Here is a 21,041-nt window from a genome sequence, read left to right on the forward strand (position 1 = left end):
CCGGTAAAGTCCTAACGGTGCAGTGTCACAGCAAAACATCCGGCTGCAGCTCATTTAGTGCAAACACAGCAGCGCGCTCAGCCGGCCACCTCACCTGGGACACACCTGGCTTCAGGACAGCCTATGAGGAGGAAACAGCTTCAAACACGAGATGACTCAATCTGTTCCACCCTCTGGGTAAACAAACCACCTGCTGAACAACATGAAAGCAAGACATCAACTGCTAAAGGTCAAAGGTCACCCAGAAAAGAGCAGAGCTGCATTCTCGATGCTCCACCAGTCAGATAAGGAAGTCCCAGAGAGCTGATCATGTGGACGCTGAGTTTCACTGAGAGTCGTCAGACCGAAGACGCTGAAAACCTTTGAGTTCTGAAAGGAGCTGAAGGTCAGAAACACTCTGGCTGAACCCGTTCCATCTCCACGCACCAACAGCTGATTTACGGCCTGCTGCCACCCACCTTTACTGAGGCTACGTCCTCCCGCCCACACTGAGACGGCATTTTGGGTCAAGGAAAACGCAGCGTGGTGAAAACGCTCCTGAAAGCAGAAACATTTGAAAACGCCGTTTTCGCAGTGTGGACAGCGAACCCGGAGACTTTTCGAAAACGATGACACATTTCAGTCATATGATGCAGTCATGTGACCAATTAAACCAAGATAGCGGAGGGCAGTACAGCAGTTGTTTTGTTTGCAGTTTTGACAGCCCTGTTAAAGATTACAGTTGTTGCCCGTTGCTTGAACACTATAAACCCATGCTTAGACTAAAGTAACACAACTTGAAGCTTTTGTTACTAGACCTCAAACACTTGTACCCCTACCTTAAACAAAAGCACTGCTTTGCACCCTGGTTGCAATTATGCAACACACATGGTCCTGCATACTACACTCTATTTCATACATAAGACACTTCGTTCAGAAAATGAAATTTCAGGGTGCCATTTGGAAAACACATGTATCCAAAATACAAAACACATCGGGTAATTGCAACCACTCAATACACACCTGAAGGCACTTACCTGCAAAACTGAACACCAATTAGCCAACTACAAAAAGCCCTCAGTTTAGCCAAGAACTTTGCAAGCATGGATGGAGGGAGAGCAAGAGGAAGAGGAGGAGGAGGTCGAAGAGGCCATGCACGGACCCATATTTCTGATGATATAAGAGCAACTTTGGTGGACCATGTCATCAACCACGGCCTGACTATGAGGGAAGCTGGGCAGAGAGTCCACCCACATCTAAGCTGCTTCACAGTGGCATCTGTAATAAGAACATTCAGACTAGAAAGCAGGTCTGTCTTCACCTCTCTGCCTTCTACTCTACTCAGATGGTTTCATAGCACTGTTCTACAGTATATCATCATATCAAGTGTGCAGGGTACTGCAGGGTGCTAATGCTGCTTTTGCAGCCAAAGTGGTAGTTTCTGTGAAACATAGCATGATTACTTATATTGAAGTACAGTGTTGTACAGTGGATGATACAGTATATACAGTAAAGTACTGTAAGAAAATAAGCAAACCGATGACAATATGTGGTTGTATTTCTCTAGAACGACTCAAAGACCTTCTGGGGAGGACGCCAACGCCTGTTCACACAACAGCAGGAACTTGCCGTTGTGGACCTAGTGAGGGCAGACAATGCTATGCGTCTCCACCAGCTACGAAAGCAAATACTTGCAGACAGGCAAGTGTTCAGCAACATAAACCATGTGAGCATCACCACCATCAGACGCATCTTGGGAAAACACAGCATCACCATGAAGCAGCTCTACAGAGTCCCATTTGAGAGGACCAGTGACAGGGTCAAAGGACTTCGAGCTGAATATGTACGGGTACGTGTAACTGTCCTTTACATGACAATACAGTATTGGTGAAATCCAGCAGCAGCTGAATATGTACCATATCAGTACCACATGGATCCATCCTGAGAGCTACACAGGTACCTGTGTGATGGGTGAGGGTCCTGTATGTGTAGCACTGTAGTACAGTGATATGTTCTCTTTGTTTTACAGAGAATCTTGGCCATGGATGGAGCTGCACAGCCTCATGAATACATTTTCATTGATGAAGCTGGATTCGACCTGAGCAAAACAAGATGACGGGGTCGTAATGTAATTGGCCAAAGGGCAGTTGTGCACGTCCCAGGGCAGCGTGGGGGAAATATCACATTGTGTGCCGCCATAAGCCTTCGAGGGCTTCTGCATCATCATGCAAAACTAGGTCCATACAATAGCCAACATATACTCACATTTCTAGATGCTCTCCATGATATAGTTGTGCAGAACAGACCAGATCAGCCCAGGTTTGTGGTGATATGGGATCATGTCAGTTTCCATCGGGCTGCTCTGCTCCAGGCCTGGTTCTCCAACCACAGTCAACTTGAAGTGGTATGCTTGCCCCCTTACTCACCATTTTTAAACCCTATAGAGGATTTTTTTAGGCTTGGAGATGGCGTGTATATGACCGCCAACTACATGCCTGCATGCCTCTTCTGCAGGCAATGGAACAGGCCTGCGGCGACATTCAGGTGACAGCAATCCATGGATGGTTTCGACATGCAGGAGGATATTTTCCCCGGTGCCCAGCGGGAGAGGACACTGCTTGCGATGTCGATGAGGTCCTGTGGCCAGACCCCAACAGACGGCGGGATCCATGAGCCCACGTATGCACAATTGTCATGATGTTTTGTGTTTACAGTATAGTTTTTTGGTTTTTTTGCATGATCTGAATTCATGGTACTGCAGTGGACAATACTGAGTAGGCCTATTTGCTTTTTTGGTTGTTTGTGTCTCCTGAAAATGTGCCTTCTGAATAAACAATGAAAATCAAAGACTGCAGTGTTTTATATAAAGTAGACTAGTGTGTCCCCTGATCTGTAAGTGTTTGCATGTGATGCAGGTATGTGTCATTTTGTCAACAGAGTTACATTTTGACAGAGGAATGTTAGGTTTTGAGAGCAGAGTTTCCATTTGGCAGAGATGTGAACGGTATATTTCCCAGTGTTGTGTCATGTTTACTTGTGTTTAGAGTTTTGGCACAATGAGCGAAGTTTTGCAAAATGTGTTCAAGCAAAGGGCAAAAACTGTAATAGTTGAGCCGCCAGCTCATCTTTAAACCCAAGCAGCAGAAAAAAGTTCAAACTCTGAAAACTCAAAACGTTTGCTTTAAAGGCGACGCCCACACTTGATCTTCATCGTTACCTGCTGACATCAGAAAGCAATGCGAGGAGTCGGATGGTCACAGAGGTAAGAAGCAGCTGCTGCTCATCAAACACAGAAACTGACGGCGCTAACGTGACGTTGAACACGATTTGAACTCCCCTGAGGGTAATGACTAGGAGTGGGTATTGATTATCGATTTATCGATTAAAATCGATTCTAGCTTGGATTACGTGATACGATTCATTAAAATCCTGAATCGATTTTTAAATATAATTTTATTTTGCCCGAAACGCCAGAATCTCAGGTTAAACCTCACAAAATTTCAACAACCTGCAAACATTTAAAACAGTAACTGAGAGCAGGAACAGGCTTCTGCACAGAGACGTGAACACAAAGCTCGACCCGCCGACGCATCAGGATCATGTGACTTTCTCACCGACGATCTACTGCAGAATATTCTTATAAAATCTCAGGCCAGGAAAATCTTTTTCTGTTTTAACCTCACGTACTTTGACACAAAGGCCTCTGCTGTGATGCTCACACCGTTGATAAAGTCTCACAAGTGTCAGCTTTCTTTTAATAGATATAAAAAATGGAAATGCACTGATGCATGATCTGAATTATAATATTTCTGACTGAGGCAAAATTTCCCCGATTCAAATTGAATCGATTCTAGAAATCAGTGACGATACTCAGCCCTGGTTAAAACCTCAGAATCACTTCTTTTATTCCAGTATTTCCACCTTAAACCCGTCTCTGCATCTAATTTATTTATCTAATTTTTCTAATTTAAACCCTGAGTGTCCACAGCTCGTGTGCTCAGATCACAGCAGCTGGTCTACCTGCTCCATGACTGAAGAGCAGACACACCCACTTCATCACACACTCACTGTTGTAATTACACGTCAGCGAGGAGCTCACAGCCGGAGCGAGTGTCACGATAAGGAATGTTATTTTACTGTCACTGTGTTATCATTCATATGCACTGTCATTACAGAGCAAGCAGACTTTTACTAAGTAAAGCAGCTGAGCGATGCTGCAGCGTTCAGCGCTGTCGCCTCACAGCACCAAAGTCCGGGGTTCAACTCCAGTATCTGGGCGGTTTCCTCCAAACACGTGCAGTCAGTGTCTATGTGTTAGACTGGAGACCTGTCCAGGTGTACCTCTCACCCTGTGACAGCTGGGAGAGGCTCCACCCCCCTATCACTGAACTGGATAACCAAAAGAAAACGCATGGACGGATGATTAAAGCAGCTGAACGGCATGCTGGGTAGGAGGTGCTCTGTCTGCTGTAATGCAGCGTGATTTAACCTTGACTGAAGACTGTTTTCACCTGCAGGTGTCGCTGCAGCGTCATCCTCTCGCAGTTTCCTGTCCGACCCTGAACACATCCTGCCAGCTGTGACATCACTACAGACCCTGAACCGTGGAAAAGCTCCCCTCAGTAACCCTGCCCGCACAAATGTCTGCTCTCTGTAGGTTTTAAGCAACTTGAGTTCAATGAAATTATTTTATACAAATAATACAAAGTTAAACTACACAAATATTTAAAAAACAGTAAATTATTAAATTTAAAACCAAAAGAAAGAAACATTAAGATACCATACCATACCATACCATACCAACTTTATTTCTAAAGCACTTTAACATAAAACCAGAGTTTCACAAAGTGCTGTACATGTTAATAGCATACGTAAGGAAAATTAAAATGAGATACAATAAAATAAATAGATACAATAAATTGAAACATGTTAAAACAAATTGAGTCAACCCCTCTAATCAATGCCAAAGGCTTCAGCGAATAAATATGTTTTAAGAAGACTTTTAAATTCAGAGAGAGAAGAGGCCTGCCTAACATGCAAGGGCAGATCATTCCACAACTTTGGAGCAGCTACAGCAAAAGCACGATCACCTTTAAGTTTATACTTAGTTTTCGGTACCTTAAGGAGTTGCTGATTGGCGGACCTAAGGGAACGGGCAGGTGTATATGGTTGTAGTAGCTCCGAGAGGTAGGGGGGGGGCCAGGCCATTAAGAGATTTAAAAGCAAATAAAAGAATTTTAAAAACAATCCTAAAATGTACAGGTAGCCAGTGGAGTGAAATTAAAATAGGGGTAATGTGCTCAAACTTTTTTGTTCCAGTTAAAAGACGTGCTGCAGCATTTTGCACAACCTGCAGGCGCCTAATGGACGCATCACTAACCCCAAAATAAAGTGCGTTACAATAATCCAGCCTAGAAGTAACAAAGGCATGGATTACTGTCTGAAAATGCTGTTTCGATAAGATAGGCTTTATTTTGGCTAATTCCCTCAAATGAAAAAAGCTAGATCTTACAACAGCTCTGACCTGGCTTTCAAGTTTAAGATTTGCCTCTATTTTAACTCCCAGATTAGTGATGACTGGTTTAACATACTGTGCCAGTGAACCAAGATCTATAATAGTGGCCTCAGAAGCGCCACCAAAAACCATCACTTCTGTTTTCTGTTCATTAAAATGTAAAAAGTTCAAAGCCATCCAAGTCCTTATTTCATCAAGGCATCTGAGCAGCGGGTCTACTGAGAAGCCATTTATCTTTTTAAGTGGGAAATAAATCTGGGAGTCATCGGCGTAGCAGTGGAAAGAAATCCCATGTTTCCTGAAAATAGACCCAAGGGGTAGGAGATATAGAGAGAAAAGAAGCGGGCCTAAAACTGAACCCTGTGGGACCCCACATTGAAGAGAAGCAGTAGAGGATACAAACTCCCCTAGTTTCACAGAGAAAGTTCGCTCTGCCAAATAGGATCTGAGCCACTGCAATGCGGTACTCCGCATACCCACCAACTGCTCTAAACGGGAAATTAAAATATTATGATCCACTGTATCAAAAGCAGCAGTTAAATCTAACAGCACAATAATAACACAGTCACCTGAGTCATTTGCCAAAAACACATCATTAAAAACTCTTAAAAGGGCAGATTCAGTACTATGTAAAGCTTTAAAACCAGATTGGAAAACTTCTAAAATACCGTGTTCTTCTAGGAAGGACATTAATTGCTTGTAAACTACCTTTTCAAGAATCTTTGAGATAAAAGGCAGTTTGGAAATAGGTCTGTAATTCGCAATAATATCAGGATCAAGAGCAGGTTTTTTGAGTAGAGGCTGAATCACTGCATGTTTGAGATTGACAGGTACAACACCAGAGGACAGACTACTATTTACAATGGATTGTACAGCTGATGCTATAGTGAGAAAAACCTCTTTGAAAAATCGAGGAGGGAGAGCATCATAAGGGGAGCCTGAGGGCTTCATGTGAGCAACCAACTCCTGCAGGCAGAGCATGGAAACTGGCTCGAACCTGTCAAAGACAGCAGAACTAGGGGCAGGGGTAGAAGGGTCGGGAACGGACTGGGAAGTCTGTGCTTTGACAGATAGCACTTTATCAATAAAAAAGTGTAGGAAGTTTTCACAAATTTCCTGAGAAGACTCGACAGAAGACTGTGGAGCATGAAGGACCATGTCAATAGTCTTAAATAAGACATGAGGCTTACGACAATTTGCCTGAATAATAGTAGCGAAATGTTTCCTCTTAGCATCTTTTACAGTTTTCTGGTAAGAATTCCAGTAATCTTGTAACATTTGGTATGACACCTGAAGTTGATCCTTCTTCCATTTACGTTCAGCTCTCCTGCACTTTCTTCTGGCAGCCCGGGTGTCTTCATTCAGCCAGGGTTCAGATTTGGCTTTAACTTGCTTAAGCTTAAAGGGGGCCACTGAATCTAAAGCAGTTTGGCAGACAGAATAAAACCACGTACTCAGTTCTTCTGTATCATTGCATATGAAATCAGGAAGGCCGCCGTTCTGATTAAAAACAATAGAGAACTGTCCAGCAGAGGAAGGGTTAAAAATACGACAGCTCCTAGCAGCAACAGGAGGAAGATTAACTTTAGTACAAGGAAGGAAAACCTCAAACAGGACAGGCCTATGGTCTGACCATACAACATCACAAACCTCTAAGTTAGAGACAGGTAAATTGTGAGTTAAAACAAGATCCAACGTGTGCCCATATTTTTGTGTAGGCACAGACACAGGTTGCACAAGATCAAAAGAGTCAATAAGATTTAAAAAGTCCTTTGCCATTGGCTTGTCAGGGCAGCACACATGAATATTGAAGTCCCCAATAATAAGGACATGATCATATTAGATCTTTTGTTAGATCACAACTAACAAAAGCAGTAAACAAAAAATAGTTTTAAACTAAATCTTTAAACTAAGTTTTCTTAAGCTTCGGTGGGTCTGGAGGTCAAAGGTCAGCAGTTTGTTTCTGGTATGCTGAGAATTAAAAGAGGAACTGGCCTTTTCTTTTCCTCCAAAACTTGTTTCCTGTGTGGAAACTGCAGGAAATGACACGCTGCACAGGACTTTTATTTTGGAGGACTCTGTAACATATTGTTCTTTAACCATTCCTGAACACTTATTTTTGCCTTTGTGCCATTTTACCAATCATTTCAATAAAAGTAAAGTCCAGGTGTTGTAAAAAGATATTTGATTACATTAAAGTCAACAATCAGAGACTTTATCAAAGGGTCATTTTCATAGTCTGGGGACTTACCTGTGTGGGAGGTGGGGCTGGTGCAGCCTCAGGTGTTGCAGGCTCGACCTGTGCTGCAGGGCTCGCTCTCGCTCCGACCAGAGCCTCCAGGTCCAGGTTCAGGTCCTGGATGGACTCGTAGATGTGGTGTGAATCCTCGCCCTTCCCTGAGTCCCGCCCCTCCTCATCGCTCTCCTCCACGCTCTCCTCCACGTTTGCTTCTTCCTCTGCCAGCTCCTCCTCATCTGGCTCTATTGGAGACTCGTGGCCATCCGGACGTCCTGCTGGGGATGAGGACATGTTGTGGAGGCTGCTGTGGGGTGGGATCACTGGTGTCTCCACCCGGATGGGCTGGGCTTGGGGCCGGGGCACTGAGAGGGGGTCTGCCGGACTGAAGCTGGGAACGCGAGGTTTCCCGGCATCCCTGGCGTCCTCCACGTAGCCTGACAGGTGAGGCGGCTTCTTGCCATCGGCAGAGTTTGCAGTTCTGTTGTTTGCTGTTGACCCGGGCTCTGCAGGGCCAGCAGGGGCCCCAGGTAGCCGAGGTGCCACATCTTGGAAGTCCAGCGGGACGCCAAATGTAGACATCCGATTTTCATTTTTGTGGTGCCTTTTGACCGCATCGGGTGTGAGTCTGATGGTCATGTCATCACTTGGTTTGGTTCTGGACTCTTCTAGAGGCTTTGGGATGAGGACAGGCACCGCCACAGGGATTGGAGCCACGACAGGCAGCACCAGTTCGGGACTGGGAGGATCAGCAAAGTCCAGAGGAGACGGTAACTCCAACGGCAGCTCTTTGACATACTTGGCCGGAATGTAAAAGGGCTTGGAGCTGCGATCCTCCTGGACCTGCCACCAGTGGTTGTTGGTCTTCGCCAGGAGGATGTAGCGCTCATTGGGTTTGATTGTGACCAGCGCCCCATCCCGACCCTCGTACTCGTACCCAAATTCCACCAGAACCAGACCCAGACCTGAAAGAAAGGATCAGACAGAGGAACAGAAAAGTTTCAAGAAGCTGAATGTGATGACACAACGGGCCACAGATTTTAACCCAACCTTCTCAAAGCTGCTGTGTTCAGTTTTTGAGGTCAAAATGAGGTCCGGTTCACTTCCTGAAGCTATATGTAGTTTTAAAGAAGGCAGACGAGCTGGTCACGAGCAGGGAGATGGCAGTAATGTGAAGCACATGTGCTCATGAGCTGTGACTGTAAACATGCAGACGCGCCAGAGCAGCGCCATCGAACGCTCCTCTACAGCTTCATCAGGTCTTAATGTGGTGATTTCATCCAATCAGAGTCTAAATAAGCTGGAGTTCACCTGCAACAGTAGGGTGACTCACCTTTGCTCTGCAAGGAGGATGTTGCTGCCATTTTGACAACCCTGGGCTTTTCAGGCCCCGCCCCCTCGGGAAGATCTAATCTGAAGGTAACTGGTCAAAGATCACTCCTGATCCTACACCCCCGTCCTAAAGGAAAAAATAAACAAACACACAAAATAAAAACAATGCCTAGCAAACAGACAAAAATACAAACACACCTACACGAGTATTTTTGAACACGCAGCTGTTTCGTCTACGTAAACGGCGTTTCGAATCACCGAAAACAGAGTTTTTTCAAAACTCCTTTTTTGCGTTTACATGTGAACGAGTAATACAGAGTTGGTCACACAACGTCAAAGGTATGTGCCTTTTTTCACGTCACGCTGTGGCCACGTTTACATGAGATGAATTGCAGAATGACAGAGAGAGACAAAATACTGTTAATCTGACTGTCTGCAGGTTTTACACGCAGTTACTGTCCCTCCATTTACAAAGGCAGAGGCGTCACGGTGTCATTATTTTACCTGCAGTTGTTTTTTTCCTGTGTAATAATATTCAACATTGCTGTCATACATTTTTCAAAAAATGCCTCTCTGTGCAAAATGGGTTTAAAAACATAAACAGCTGTGGGATCCTGTTTGTCTCTGATTCTGCAGGGAGACATACCTCAGCACCTGTGCAGGTGAAACCAAAGGGAAGATTTGCTTCACCATATTTTCTAGTCTCTAGTCAGTGATGCTTCAGCTCCTGCTTTGCGTTTGTGTGGGAGCCCGTGCTAGCAGTGCGTAAGTGCCCTTCCCCCTAACCCTATTCCTTTTTTTCCTTTTCATACTGCAGCGCCCCCCCTGCAAAGGCTCTGCGCCTAGGGGGCGGGCCCCACACTTTGGGAAGCTCTGCATTAACACATTTAACAGGAATTAATTATGATCACCAGAGCTTCCCAAAGTGTGGGGCCCGCCGCCTAGGGGGACGCAGAGCCATTGCCGGGGGGGTATGAAAAGGAAAAAATAAATAAGTAAACGCTTGGACACTGCTAGCACGGGGCTCCCACACAAACGCAAAGCAGGAGCTGAAGCATCGCTGAATATGTTTCCAAACCAACTTCATTTTAAGCCTAGAGAAGACTAGAAAATATGGTGAAGCAAATCTGCCCTTTGGTTTCACCTGCACAGGTGCAGAGGTAGGTCTCCCTGCAGGATTGGTTTTCCCTGCGTTGGGAGCAGCGCTGGGCTGTTCAAATCACGGACAAACAGGATCCCACATTCTTGATTTTTAGTTCACAAACACTTGTTGTAATGACTAACTACTCCTGACATTTTGGAGATGTTTGCTCTTTATACAGTAAAGTTTCATTCATTTCATTTATTTGTTCATTTTCAGGCACAACAAATACCTATATTGAACATAAAATACACAAAACAAAAAACAAAAATTGCCTGAAAAAGGAGTGGGACGAAGAAAACTTATTAAATCCCACCCCTATACTCACTCATCAACAAAAAAAAACAATAAACTTCCCGCAGCTACGCCCATCATTGCATACAGACCCATCAACAGCCCCGGGCACATACAAGCATCTAAGCGGCAGCTCGCAACCAACAATTAGAGCCTTCATAACTGAATACAGAATATATAAATTATAAATTGCATTACCACAGGTAACAGGCAGTAATAACTACAAGTAACAGACACACATACATATACATACATATATATCTACACACACATGTACATATATGTACATACATACGCACACTTTTTTATTTTGGAATCCATACCAGCAATGGTAAGAGGACAGACATTACAGAGCACACTAAAAGCATCATTGAGTATACTGTGACCAGACCAACTGTTTGTAGAGAAATTTAAATCTATGAATATTTTTGCATTGTTTCAATTGTAAACTCAGACTGTTCCAGATTCTCACACCACATACAGACACACAAAAGCCTTTACGGGTTGTTCGAGTTCTGGGTAATTTGAATTCTCCAAAGCCTCTCACATTATAAACCTTTTCTCGAATTTCAAATCTAGTTTGTAAATTTGCCGGTAAAAGTTTAGTAAAAGCTTTATACAAAATTATGGATGTATTGTAATTAACCAGATCCTGGAATTTAAGTAACTTTGCCTGAAGAAAGAATTTGTGAGTATGATCTAGATAACCAGCCTTGTGAATAATACGCAGTGCTCGTTTCTGTACTGTGACTCATGGATTAGTTGTATTTTTATATGTATTTCCCCACACTTCCACACAATATGTAAGATATGGAAGAACCAGGGTACAGTACAGAGTACGAAGTGCATCTTTATCAAGGAATTGTTTCACTTTGTTCAAAACTGCGAGGCTTCTGGAAATTTAGGTTTTTATGTGTCTGACGTGGGGTTTCCATGAAATTTTATTATCAATTACGACTCCCAAAAATTTGTTTTCACTCACGTTATCAATTGGTACACCTTCAATGATAATTGGTAATTCTATATTATATTTTAAATTACCAAAAAACATTGCTTTAGTTTTATTTATATTTAATGATAATTTATTTATGTCCATCCATTTTTTTATTAATTTTAGCTCCCTGTTTACGGTCATTACAAGATCAGTATAATCATCGCTACTGAAAAATATGTTGGTGTCATCTGCGAACAGTATGAGTTTAAGTACTTGAGAAACATCAAAAATATCATTTATGTATACATTGAAAAGTTTTGGTCCCAACACTGACCCTTGGGGAACACCACATGTAATACCAAGTTTCTCTGAATGGTAATGCCCTATGCTAACATATTGTTCCCGACCCGTAACTTTTTAACCAGTTACCAGCTTTCCCTCGAATACCATATCTTTCCAATGTATCCAGTAAAATTGAGTGATTGATTGTGTCGAAGGCCTTTTTGAGGTCAACAAAAATACCAACTGCATATTTATTTTTATCCAGTGTATCAGTAATTTCTTCTACTGCCTCAATTATCGCCATTGAAGTGGTTCTTTGCGTTCTGAAACCATACTGACCAACATTTATTATTTGATGTTTTTCAAGGAATTTTTCTAATCTTGAATTAAAAAGTTTTTCTAGAATTTTTGAGAATTGAGGCAGTAGAGAAATAGGCCTATAATTGGTAAAACTGTGTTTGTCATTACTTTTATATAGTGGTATTACTTTCGCAATTTTCATTTTTTTTGGAAAACAACCGGACTGAAATGATAAATTACAGATATATGTTAAGGGACTAGCAATATTCAGAATAACCTGTTTAACTACAGACATATTTATGTCATGATAATCCATTGAAGACTTACTTTTACATTTTAATGTGATATTTATTACTTCTTGCTCATTTGTAGCTGAGAGGAACAGTGAAAAGGGATTTGATTTTATATTACTGATATTTTCATTTTTATGACACGGGATGTCCGCTGCTAGTTCAGGGCCAACATTTATGAAGAATTTATTGAACCCATCGACAATATTACTCATGTTGTGATTTTCACCATTTGCATCAGTAAAATATTCAGGATATGATGTTCCAGAAGATCCTTGTTTAATTAAGTTGTTTAACACATCCCAAGTTCCTTTTATATTGTTTTTATTTTCATATAATCTTCTTCTATAATAAAGTTGTTTGCTCGTTCTTATAATATCAGTCAATTTATTTCTATATGCTTTATATCTTTGTTCCACTTCTTTTGTTTTTACTTTGATAAACTGTTTATACAGATTGTTTTTCTTTTTGCAAGCATTAATAATTCCTTTTGTGAGCCAAGGACTTTTTATCTTTTTTTTCTTTGTCATGTGTTCGTTTACAGGACAATGTTTATTGTACCACATAGTAAAAATATCTAGAAAATTATCATAAGCCTTGTCCACATCTGACTCTTCATACACCGAACTCCAATCTTGTTGTGCTAAATCGAAATTGAAGGCATGAATTGCTTCTTCATTTATTGTTCGCTTTTCTATCATGATCTTGGTATCTATTTTTTTTAAATCACAGTCACACAAAGTAAAAACTGGTAAGTGGTCAGTTTTTTTTCAAAAAGGTCTCAAAGACTTTAGAGTCAGACCTGTTACAGATCGTCAACTTTTCCTTAATGTCAGGTGTGTTTCCAGAATCACTAAAAACTGCTGTAATCAAACCTATACTGAAAAAGGACAATCTTGACAAGACACAAATGAACAACTACAGGCCGATCTCAAACCTCCCATTTTTAAGTAAGATCATTGAAAAAGCAGTTTCTCAACAGCTCAGTTACTTCTTAAAACAGAATAACTGCTACGATGCCTTCCAGTCAGGTTTTAGACAGAACCACAGCACTGAAACCGCTCTGACCAAAGTGTTCAATGACATATGTCTGAATACAGACAGTGGAAAAATGTCAGTCTTAGTTTTACTGGATCTCAGTGCAGCATTTGATACAGTTGACCACAACATATTACTCAAACGACTGGAGAACTGGACAGGTCTTTCAGGAACTGTACTAAACTGGTTCAAAACATACTTAGAAAACAGGAAATACTTTGTATCAATAGGTAACTTCACATCTGAGCAGACAAGTATCACATGTGGAGTTCCCCAAGGTTCCATCTTGGGACCCCTTCTGTTTAACATTTACATGCTCCCACTGGCACAGATTATAAACAACAACAAAATAAACTATCACAGCTATGCAGATGACACACAAATATATATCACAATGGCACCAGGAGACCGAGGCCCTGTACAGGCTCTTGGTAAATGCATTGAGGAAATCAATGACTGGTTGTGCCACAATTTTCTCCAGCTAAACAAAAACAAAACTGAGGTAATAGTCTTTGGCGCCAAAGAAAAACGATTACAGGTCACCAGAGAACTTCAATCTATACACCTAAAAACCACAAACCAGGCGAGAAATTTGGGTGTAGTGATGGATGCAGACCTAAACTTAGAAAAACACATTAAGACAATAACAAAGTCAGCTTACTATCACCTCAAGAATATATCAAGGATAAAAGATCTGATGTCTCAACAGGACCTGGAAAAACTAGTCCATGCATTCATCTTTAGTAGGCTTGATTACTGTAACAGCATCTTTACAGGTCTACCTAAAAAATCAGTCAGACAACTACAGCTCATTCAGAACTCTGCTGCTCGAGTCCTCACTAAGACCAAAACAGTGGACCACATCAGTCCAGCTCTGAGGTCCTTACACTGGCTGCCTGTCCGTCAGAGGATAGACTTTAACGTTCTGATGCTGGTCTATAAAGCTCTGAATGGTTTAGGACCAAAATACATCAATGACCTCCTGACCCAGTATGAACCTTCCAGATCCCTCAGGTCATCTGGATCCGGTCTTTTATCAGTTCCCAGAGTCAGAACCAGACACGGAGAAGCTGCATTCAGCTTTTATGCTCCTTATATCTGGAACAAACTCCCAGAAAGCCTCAGATCAGCTGAAACACTCAGTTTATTTAAATCCAGGTTGAAGACTCACCTGTTCTCAGCTGCATTTGAATAAAGCACCAAATCCACACTTTAAGCTTAAATTTCAAAACTTACATTTTAACTACTGATTTTATCTACTGTTCTGATTTTATCTGTTTTGATTTTATATACTGTTTTGTTTGTTTGTTTGTTAGTTAGTTAGTTAGTTAGTTAGTTTATTTGCTTGTTTTAATCAATTTTAAATCATGCTTTTTATTTGTTTTTGTTTCTAATGTCTCTGTAAAGCACTTTGAATCACCTTGTTGTTGAATTGTGCTATACAAATAAACTTGCCTTGCCTTGCTTTGCCTTATATCACAGACAGCGGGATACAAATAACATCAGGCTGATCCTGCCACGATTTGTTCAAATCACAGACAAACAGGATCCCACAGCTGTTTATGTTTTTAAACCCATTTTGCACAGAGAGGCATTTTTTGAAAAATGTATTGACAGCAATGTTGAATATTATTACACAGGAAAAAACCAACCACACGTAAAATAATCCCACCGTGACGCCTCTGCCTTTGTAAATGGAGGGACAGTAACTGCGTGTAAAGCCTGCAGACAGTCAGATTAACAGTATTTTGTCTCTCTGTCATTCTGCAATTCATCTCATGTAAACAATAACGTGGCCACAGCGTGACGTGAAAAAAGGCGCATACCTTTGACGTTGCGTGATGAACTCTGTATTACTCGTCCACACGTAAACGCAAAAAAGGAGTTTAAAAAAATTTCGGTGATTGGAAACACCGTTTACGTGGAAGAAAGGTCCAAACGCATAGAAACAGCTGTGTTTTCAAAAATACATGTGTAGGTGCGGACGTTGCATAAAAGAGTTACTAGTTTATTTTATTACTGCCTGTAATTTATTGCAGTTTACTTGTATTTGCTTAATTGTTTACTAAATGTTTGAGGTGTGAAATAAACTGCAATGGAGCAAAATATGGGCGTGTGTGGTTGGAGGATGTTTTGTGCGTGCGTGGGGGGGACGGACCATTTTTCTTGTAAAACAAAGCAAAAAAAGTTTGGGAACCACTGTGTTAATGGATGAGAGCGGTGCAGAAACCAGGAGGCGTGCTGATTCAGTTGGTGTTCCTACTCAAAGCCTCTGTCTGATGATACCATCAGGTAGATGCTGGCGAGCTCGTGGAAACACCTGTATAACCCGTCTGTGGGCCTTTCTGTCTGATGAGCTGTGAGAGCTGAGCCAACTGTAGCACATCTACAAACCACAGTTTTGGGCGCCACCGCATTATATCAACATAGAACCGTAAGCTAACCCAGCAGACCTGCCTTTTCACTGCAGGCACAGCGAGAACATGGCCGCTGCTCACAGTCTTTGTCTTCTTAAGCACCCGAGGCTCACTTACACATTTCACGCTTTTCATCCAACATTCACACTGAAAAATGCATCAGAGAGCAACTTGGGTTCGTACCTTGCCCAAGGCTATCTGTCTTTCCTCCATGTCTGTAAGATTCTAGTTTCCCTGACTCACGTTTCTAACAGCTGTAGAACGAACGTCTCTGAATGAATGAAAGTCTCTAACACTGAGGAAAGGACAGACTGTCTTCATGGACTGAAAGCAGAGGAATGACAGTTATCAGCTCCTCTGCTTTCAAGTCAGAACAGGTCAAAGTGAGGTCTGAACTCCTCCCACAGCCCCGAAGCAAAAACACTTCAGTCCACTTAACAAACATCACATTTATCTCCCAGCGCAGTGAAGGAGTTAACGCTGCTGTGTTTCATTAACCAAAGACAAACAGTTGGAACAAATCAATGGCTAAAATAGGTTAGCTCTGTTTCACACAGAGAGTCCGAGGAAGCAGACTGCAGGCTGAAGCCCGTCTGCTTTCAGTTTTTCAGTCCTTTGTGTGAAACCCTCACTGAACATTCAAGGTTTATTTTTCCTCATATCCGTGTAAACTACATAAAACTAACACACGAGGACAAAAACAGTGATGAAATGTATCGACACTTCAGTTAAAACGAGACGAAAACATTCTGGACAGATGAGATCCAATCAGAACTAATTAGGTTAACTAACATTAACTAATTAGGTTTATTTACTTTTCCGGCTCTTTGAAACGTCGGCAATAAGGTTTTTAAATGGACTCACAATGAGGTGGAGTTGTTGCTGCGAGTAACACAAAAGTACAAAGTTGCAAAAGCGAGTGAGAATTAAAGAATTTGAAGAAAAGCTCTCTGAAGCGCGTACAGACTGATATTAATCTTTAACAGGGCAGTCAAACAAAACAACTGCTGTATAATGTCCTCCGCTATCTTAGTTTAATTGGTCACATGACTGCATCACATGACTAAAATGTGAGACTCAGATTTAGCCATTCTTATATTTGCTTGTTCTTATGTTTTTGTATTTTTCCACACCTCCGTTGCTTGTGAAGCTCGCACACAAGAATTTCACTCGCGTGTTCTGTACCCGTGTACCTGCACATATGATGTGAAAATAAAAGTGATCTGATGTGTCATTGTTTTCAAAAAGTCTGCGGTTGCGCTGTCCGCACTGCGACACAAAAGAACAAACAGTTTTCAAATGTATGTGTTTTCGAGTGTGTTTTTCTTGAATGAAAAGGCCGTCTCAGTGTGGACGGGAGGGCAAAACAGAGAGAAAATTATGCGTTTTCAAACGAGAACGTATTAGTGCGGATGTAGCCTAAGTGTGCTGCAGTCTCCTGATGTTTAGTCGACAAGAAACCTGCTGTCAGAATTAACACTGCTTGAAAACTCGAGTCTATGCGGGCTGAACCCTCTGCTGAAGCCTCTGGTGGACAGTAGAGGGACTGCAGGGTTTGGTCAGTGCTCATTTTTCAACCTTGGGGTGGGGGGTGGTAGGTGCGACTAGAATGTACTGCACCAATAGGAGGAACAAAACTCAGGTGTGAAGCACATGCAAAGGCATTTGAGGTGATTGTGACTGAAATGATGAACCTGGACCTGCATCCTCAGCATCAAACATCGCCACACGCAGACAGAGCTGTGAATATTTGGACATACAGGGCGTAGTTTTGTCCGTCTTGAAATCTGAGTCTGAGCTGAGGAGCACGCGCTGCATCACTACCCTGGTTAGAAGTTTGGCAGTTCACGTGCTCCCTGCCTGTTCCTTGAAGGGTCTCTGCACTCGAGCAGCACCTGAGTCTGTGTTTTGATTTAATTGGACAGAGAGAAGCAGGTGAACTGCAATGCAGCAGAGGTTATGTTGACTTGGACGCCTGTCCGAGATGTAACATGCCTCGTTCAGCCACTCAGAGGGAGTGCGAGGGATCTCCTGAGCTACAGCCACCCTGTCTGCAGTACGGGGCTATTTCCCTCCCAGCAGCCTCTGAGCCAGGCATTCGCTTAGAACAATAGCAGGAGGCTGATCTCAGGGCAGCTCTGTTTACACAGGGAAGCGCCTGCACTTCCTGTCTGCTGCAAGCCCCGCCCACACAGCGGCATTGACCTCACCCCTCAATGACATCACATAGCGGTGTGTTTCCTGTCTTTGTGAAGGAACAACAGTGTGTGTGTGCTCACAGAGCAGCGGGACAGCCAAACATTTTCTCTGGCCCAGAGCTTTCAGCAAACATCCAATCAGCTGCTCTTTCATCAATGGACCTGGAAGCGACTGGCCTCAAACCTGTGAACTCTGGGCTCCTGTTACCCTCCTGCTACCCCACTCTTTACCCTCCTGCTACCCCACTCTTTAGCCTGCTGCTACCCCACTCTTTACCCTCCTGCTACCCCACTCTTTACCCTCCTGCTACCCCACTCTTTAGCCTGCTGCTACCCCACTCTTTAGCCTGCTGCTACCCCACTCTTTAGCCTCCTGCTACCCCACTCTTTAGCCTGCTGCTACCCCACTCTTGACCCTCCTGCTACCCCACTCTTTACCCTCCTGCTACCCCACTCTTTAGCCTGCTGCTACCACACTCTTTACCCTCCTGCTACCCCACTCTTTAGCCTGCTGCTACCCCACTCTTTAGCCTGCTGCTACCCCACTCTTTACCCTGCTGCTACCCCACTCTTTACCCTGCTGCTACCCCACTCTTTACCTTGCTGCTACCCCACTTTTTTCCCTCCTGCTACCCCACTCTTTACCCTGCTGCTACCCCACTCTTTACCCTGCTGCTACCCCACTCTTTACCCTGCTGCTACCCCACTTTTTTCCCTCCTGCTACCCCACTCTTTACCCTGCTGCTACCCCACTCTTTACCCTGCTGCTACCCCACTCTTTACCCTGCTGCTACCCCACTTTTTTCCCTCCTGCTACCCCACTCTTTACCCTGCTGCTACCCCACTCTTTACCCTGCTGCTACCCCACTCTTTAGCCTGCTGCTACCCCACTTTTTTCCCTCCTGCTACCCCACTCTTTACCTTGCTGCTACCCCACTCTTTACCCTCCTGCTACCCCACTCTTTAGCCTGCTGCTACCCCACTCTTTAGCCTGCTGCTACCCCACTCTTTACCCTGCTGCTACCCCACTCTTTAGGCTGCTGCTACCCCACTTTTTACCCTCCTGCTACCCCACTCTTTAGGCTGCTGCTACCCCACTTTTTACCCTCCTGCTACCCCACTCTTTACCCTGCTGCTACCCCACTCTTTAGCCTGCTGCTACCCCACTCTTTAGGCTGCTGCTACCCCACTTTTTACCCTCCTGCTACCCCACTCTTTACCCTCCTGCTACCCCACTCTTTACCCTCCTGCTACCCCACTCTTTAGCCTGCTGCTACCCCACTCTTTGTACAGCAGTGGAGTATGTGACTGATGTCGTGCTGTTTTCAGTGGACCGTGTTGATTTCTAGAAGAAAATCATGATTACTGATTATTATTCCTCGTGAATCGTTAGTCCGTCCTTCTGGTTTTCAGTGATCTGAGGTTTTTTGATGTACAAAAACCATGAAGGAATTCACTCATTCATAAACAGGACCTTAAGAATCTTACTGTAATTTTGTTCATTTATTTATGACTTCAGTCATTTTTAATAATTATTATTGTTGTTTTTTTCTCCTGCTGTTTGTTTGTTGCCATTGCAAAGACAAATAAAGTTTTATTTTAGAAATCCATTGTTTTCTATTTAAACACCTGGGACAGGTGAGTTTCAGAGACGCTGGTATGTTGGAATGCTGCTGCCCCTCCCCCTCCTCGCACACTGTGATTGTGTCTCTGCCGCACCAGCAGGCTGGTATGTGACACACACACACACACACACACACACACACAAACACTGCTCTGTGTGACCACAGGAGCGAAGCATGTGAAAAAATAAACTGGAGGGTTTGTGGCGGGACACACCCTGTCCACCAATCAGAAAAGATAAAACATTTAAAGGAGAATCTGTGAGGGCCTCGTCAGCCATCCGTCAAGTGACATCATGCACCCAGCAGCCAATCCCAGGTCGCTTAATCTAAAGACCGTTCAACCTTTACCCCATGTGAGAGCGGGTGTGGTCACAGCACACAGAAATAAACGAGTCCAGGTCATAAATCTGTCTGCTGGCTCCGCCCACACGAGGCTGGAACCAAACCGACGCTGACAGGAATGCACAGAGTCACACACATAAGCATCGCACACTCTCAGCACAAACACACGGCTCTGACTGGCTGGCACCTGCCGCGCTCTCCTCGCACGCTGTTTCAAACCTTTCAAACTTCCTCTGTAACCTGATGCTCAGTGAGCCCGGTGAAAACAAATAGTCCCCACACACTAAAACACTGTGAGTGAAGGTTCAGGTTGAGCCCGGTTTATGCAGTTTGTGGAGAATACAGCACACAGCCCTGTGTCCAAACACAAACTAAACACATTTATCACTTATTATAACATTATTATAAACACATACTACAGTGGTAGGTTTATCTTATTATTGAGCTCTTATCTGTTCATGCAGATGTTCAGCTTCTGTTGTTTTCTGAAACATCTTAATGTAATAAACTGTATAAAAGCGAAATGCGTTCGCACCTTGTTAGCATACAGAATTATAACGTGCAGAGTTTTTACCCGATGAGGAACTCCAGCCTGCGGCGTGGAGTCATGTGACCCGCCTCTAAAAACTTCAGTGGAAGCAAATTCTTTTTTCTCTTATTCAAGTTCTTCTCGACATCGCACAAAACACACGATGAACATGTGTGATTTAAATATTTTAGCATTATTAAACATACAGAACACTGTTACATGTGGTTCTGTATGTTTCGTGTAAGATGTGTCCCTGTGTAATAACACAAAACGTGTCTAATAAGATTCAGATATAAAACATGTGCTGTGTTTCTGTCTGTGTGTGAGGAATGCAAGAGCACGTATCCAAACCCGGGTGAACCTTCTGCATGTTTACAGCCTGTCGAGGACTTTGACCACAACTTTGTAAAATGTGTTTAGCAGGTTGTTTTCAGAATAAAAGGCCTGGCTCCATTTCAGTGATGAAGGCCCTTCTTTCCTGTACCGAGCTCTTCCTTTGACTCTTTCTGTCTTTAGCTCTTCACTTGTGATTTGTGGCGATAAAACAGTCAAAAGGGAATATTTCCGAGGCCTGTGAATGTTTACCTCC

The 21,041-nt window shown here is 43.1% G+C and overlaps 1 protein-coding gene and 1 long non-coding RNA gene across 4 annotated transcripts in view; one reads left to right on the forward strand and one right to left on the reverse strand.

The window, feature by feature from the left end:
• Positions 1 to 21,041, reverse strand: part of LOC113020106 (rho GTPase-activating protein 27) — a 42,265-nt gene that overhangs the window by 20,224 nt on the left and 1,000 nt on the right. For all 3 annotated transcript variants that reach the window (XR_013908421.1, XM_026163797.2, XM_026163795.2), the window contains exons 2-3: positions 9,064 to 9,189; positions 7,746 to 8,695 (exon numbers count right to left, since the gene is read on the reverse strand). Coding sequence is in view for 2 of the 3 variants with exons in the window: in XM_026163797.2 (XP_026019582.2) it covers positions 7,746 to 8,695; positions 9,064 to 9,094 (981 nt within the window). In the remaining variant the exon portion in view is untranslated. The remainder of the gene's footprint in view (positions 1 to 7,745; positions 8,696 to 9,063; positions 9,190 to 21,041) is intronic.
• On the forward strand, positions 1,476 to 2,826 carry LOC145428199 (uncharacterized). The gene is made up of 2 exons (XR_013908425.1): positions 1,476 to 1,828; positions 2,009 to 2,826. It is a non-coding gene; the product is annotated as an uncharacterized LOC145428199 (long non-coding RNA).

The sequence above is a fragment of the Astatotilapia calliptera genome, chromosome 4, assembly GCF_964374335.1.
Source record: "Astatotilapia calliptera chromosome 4, fAstCal68.1, whole genome shotgun sequence".
Lineage (NCBI taxonomy): Eukaryota > Metazoa > Chordata > Actinopteri > Cichliformes > Cichlidae > Astatotilapia > Astatotilapia calliptera.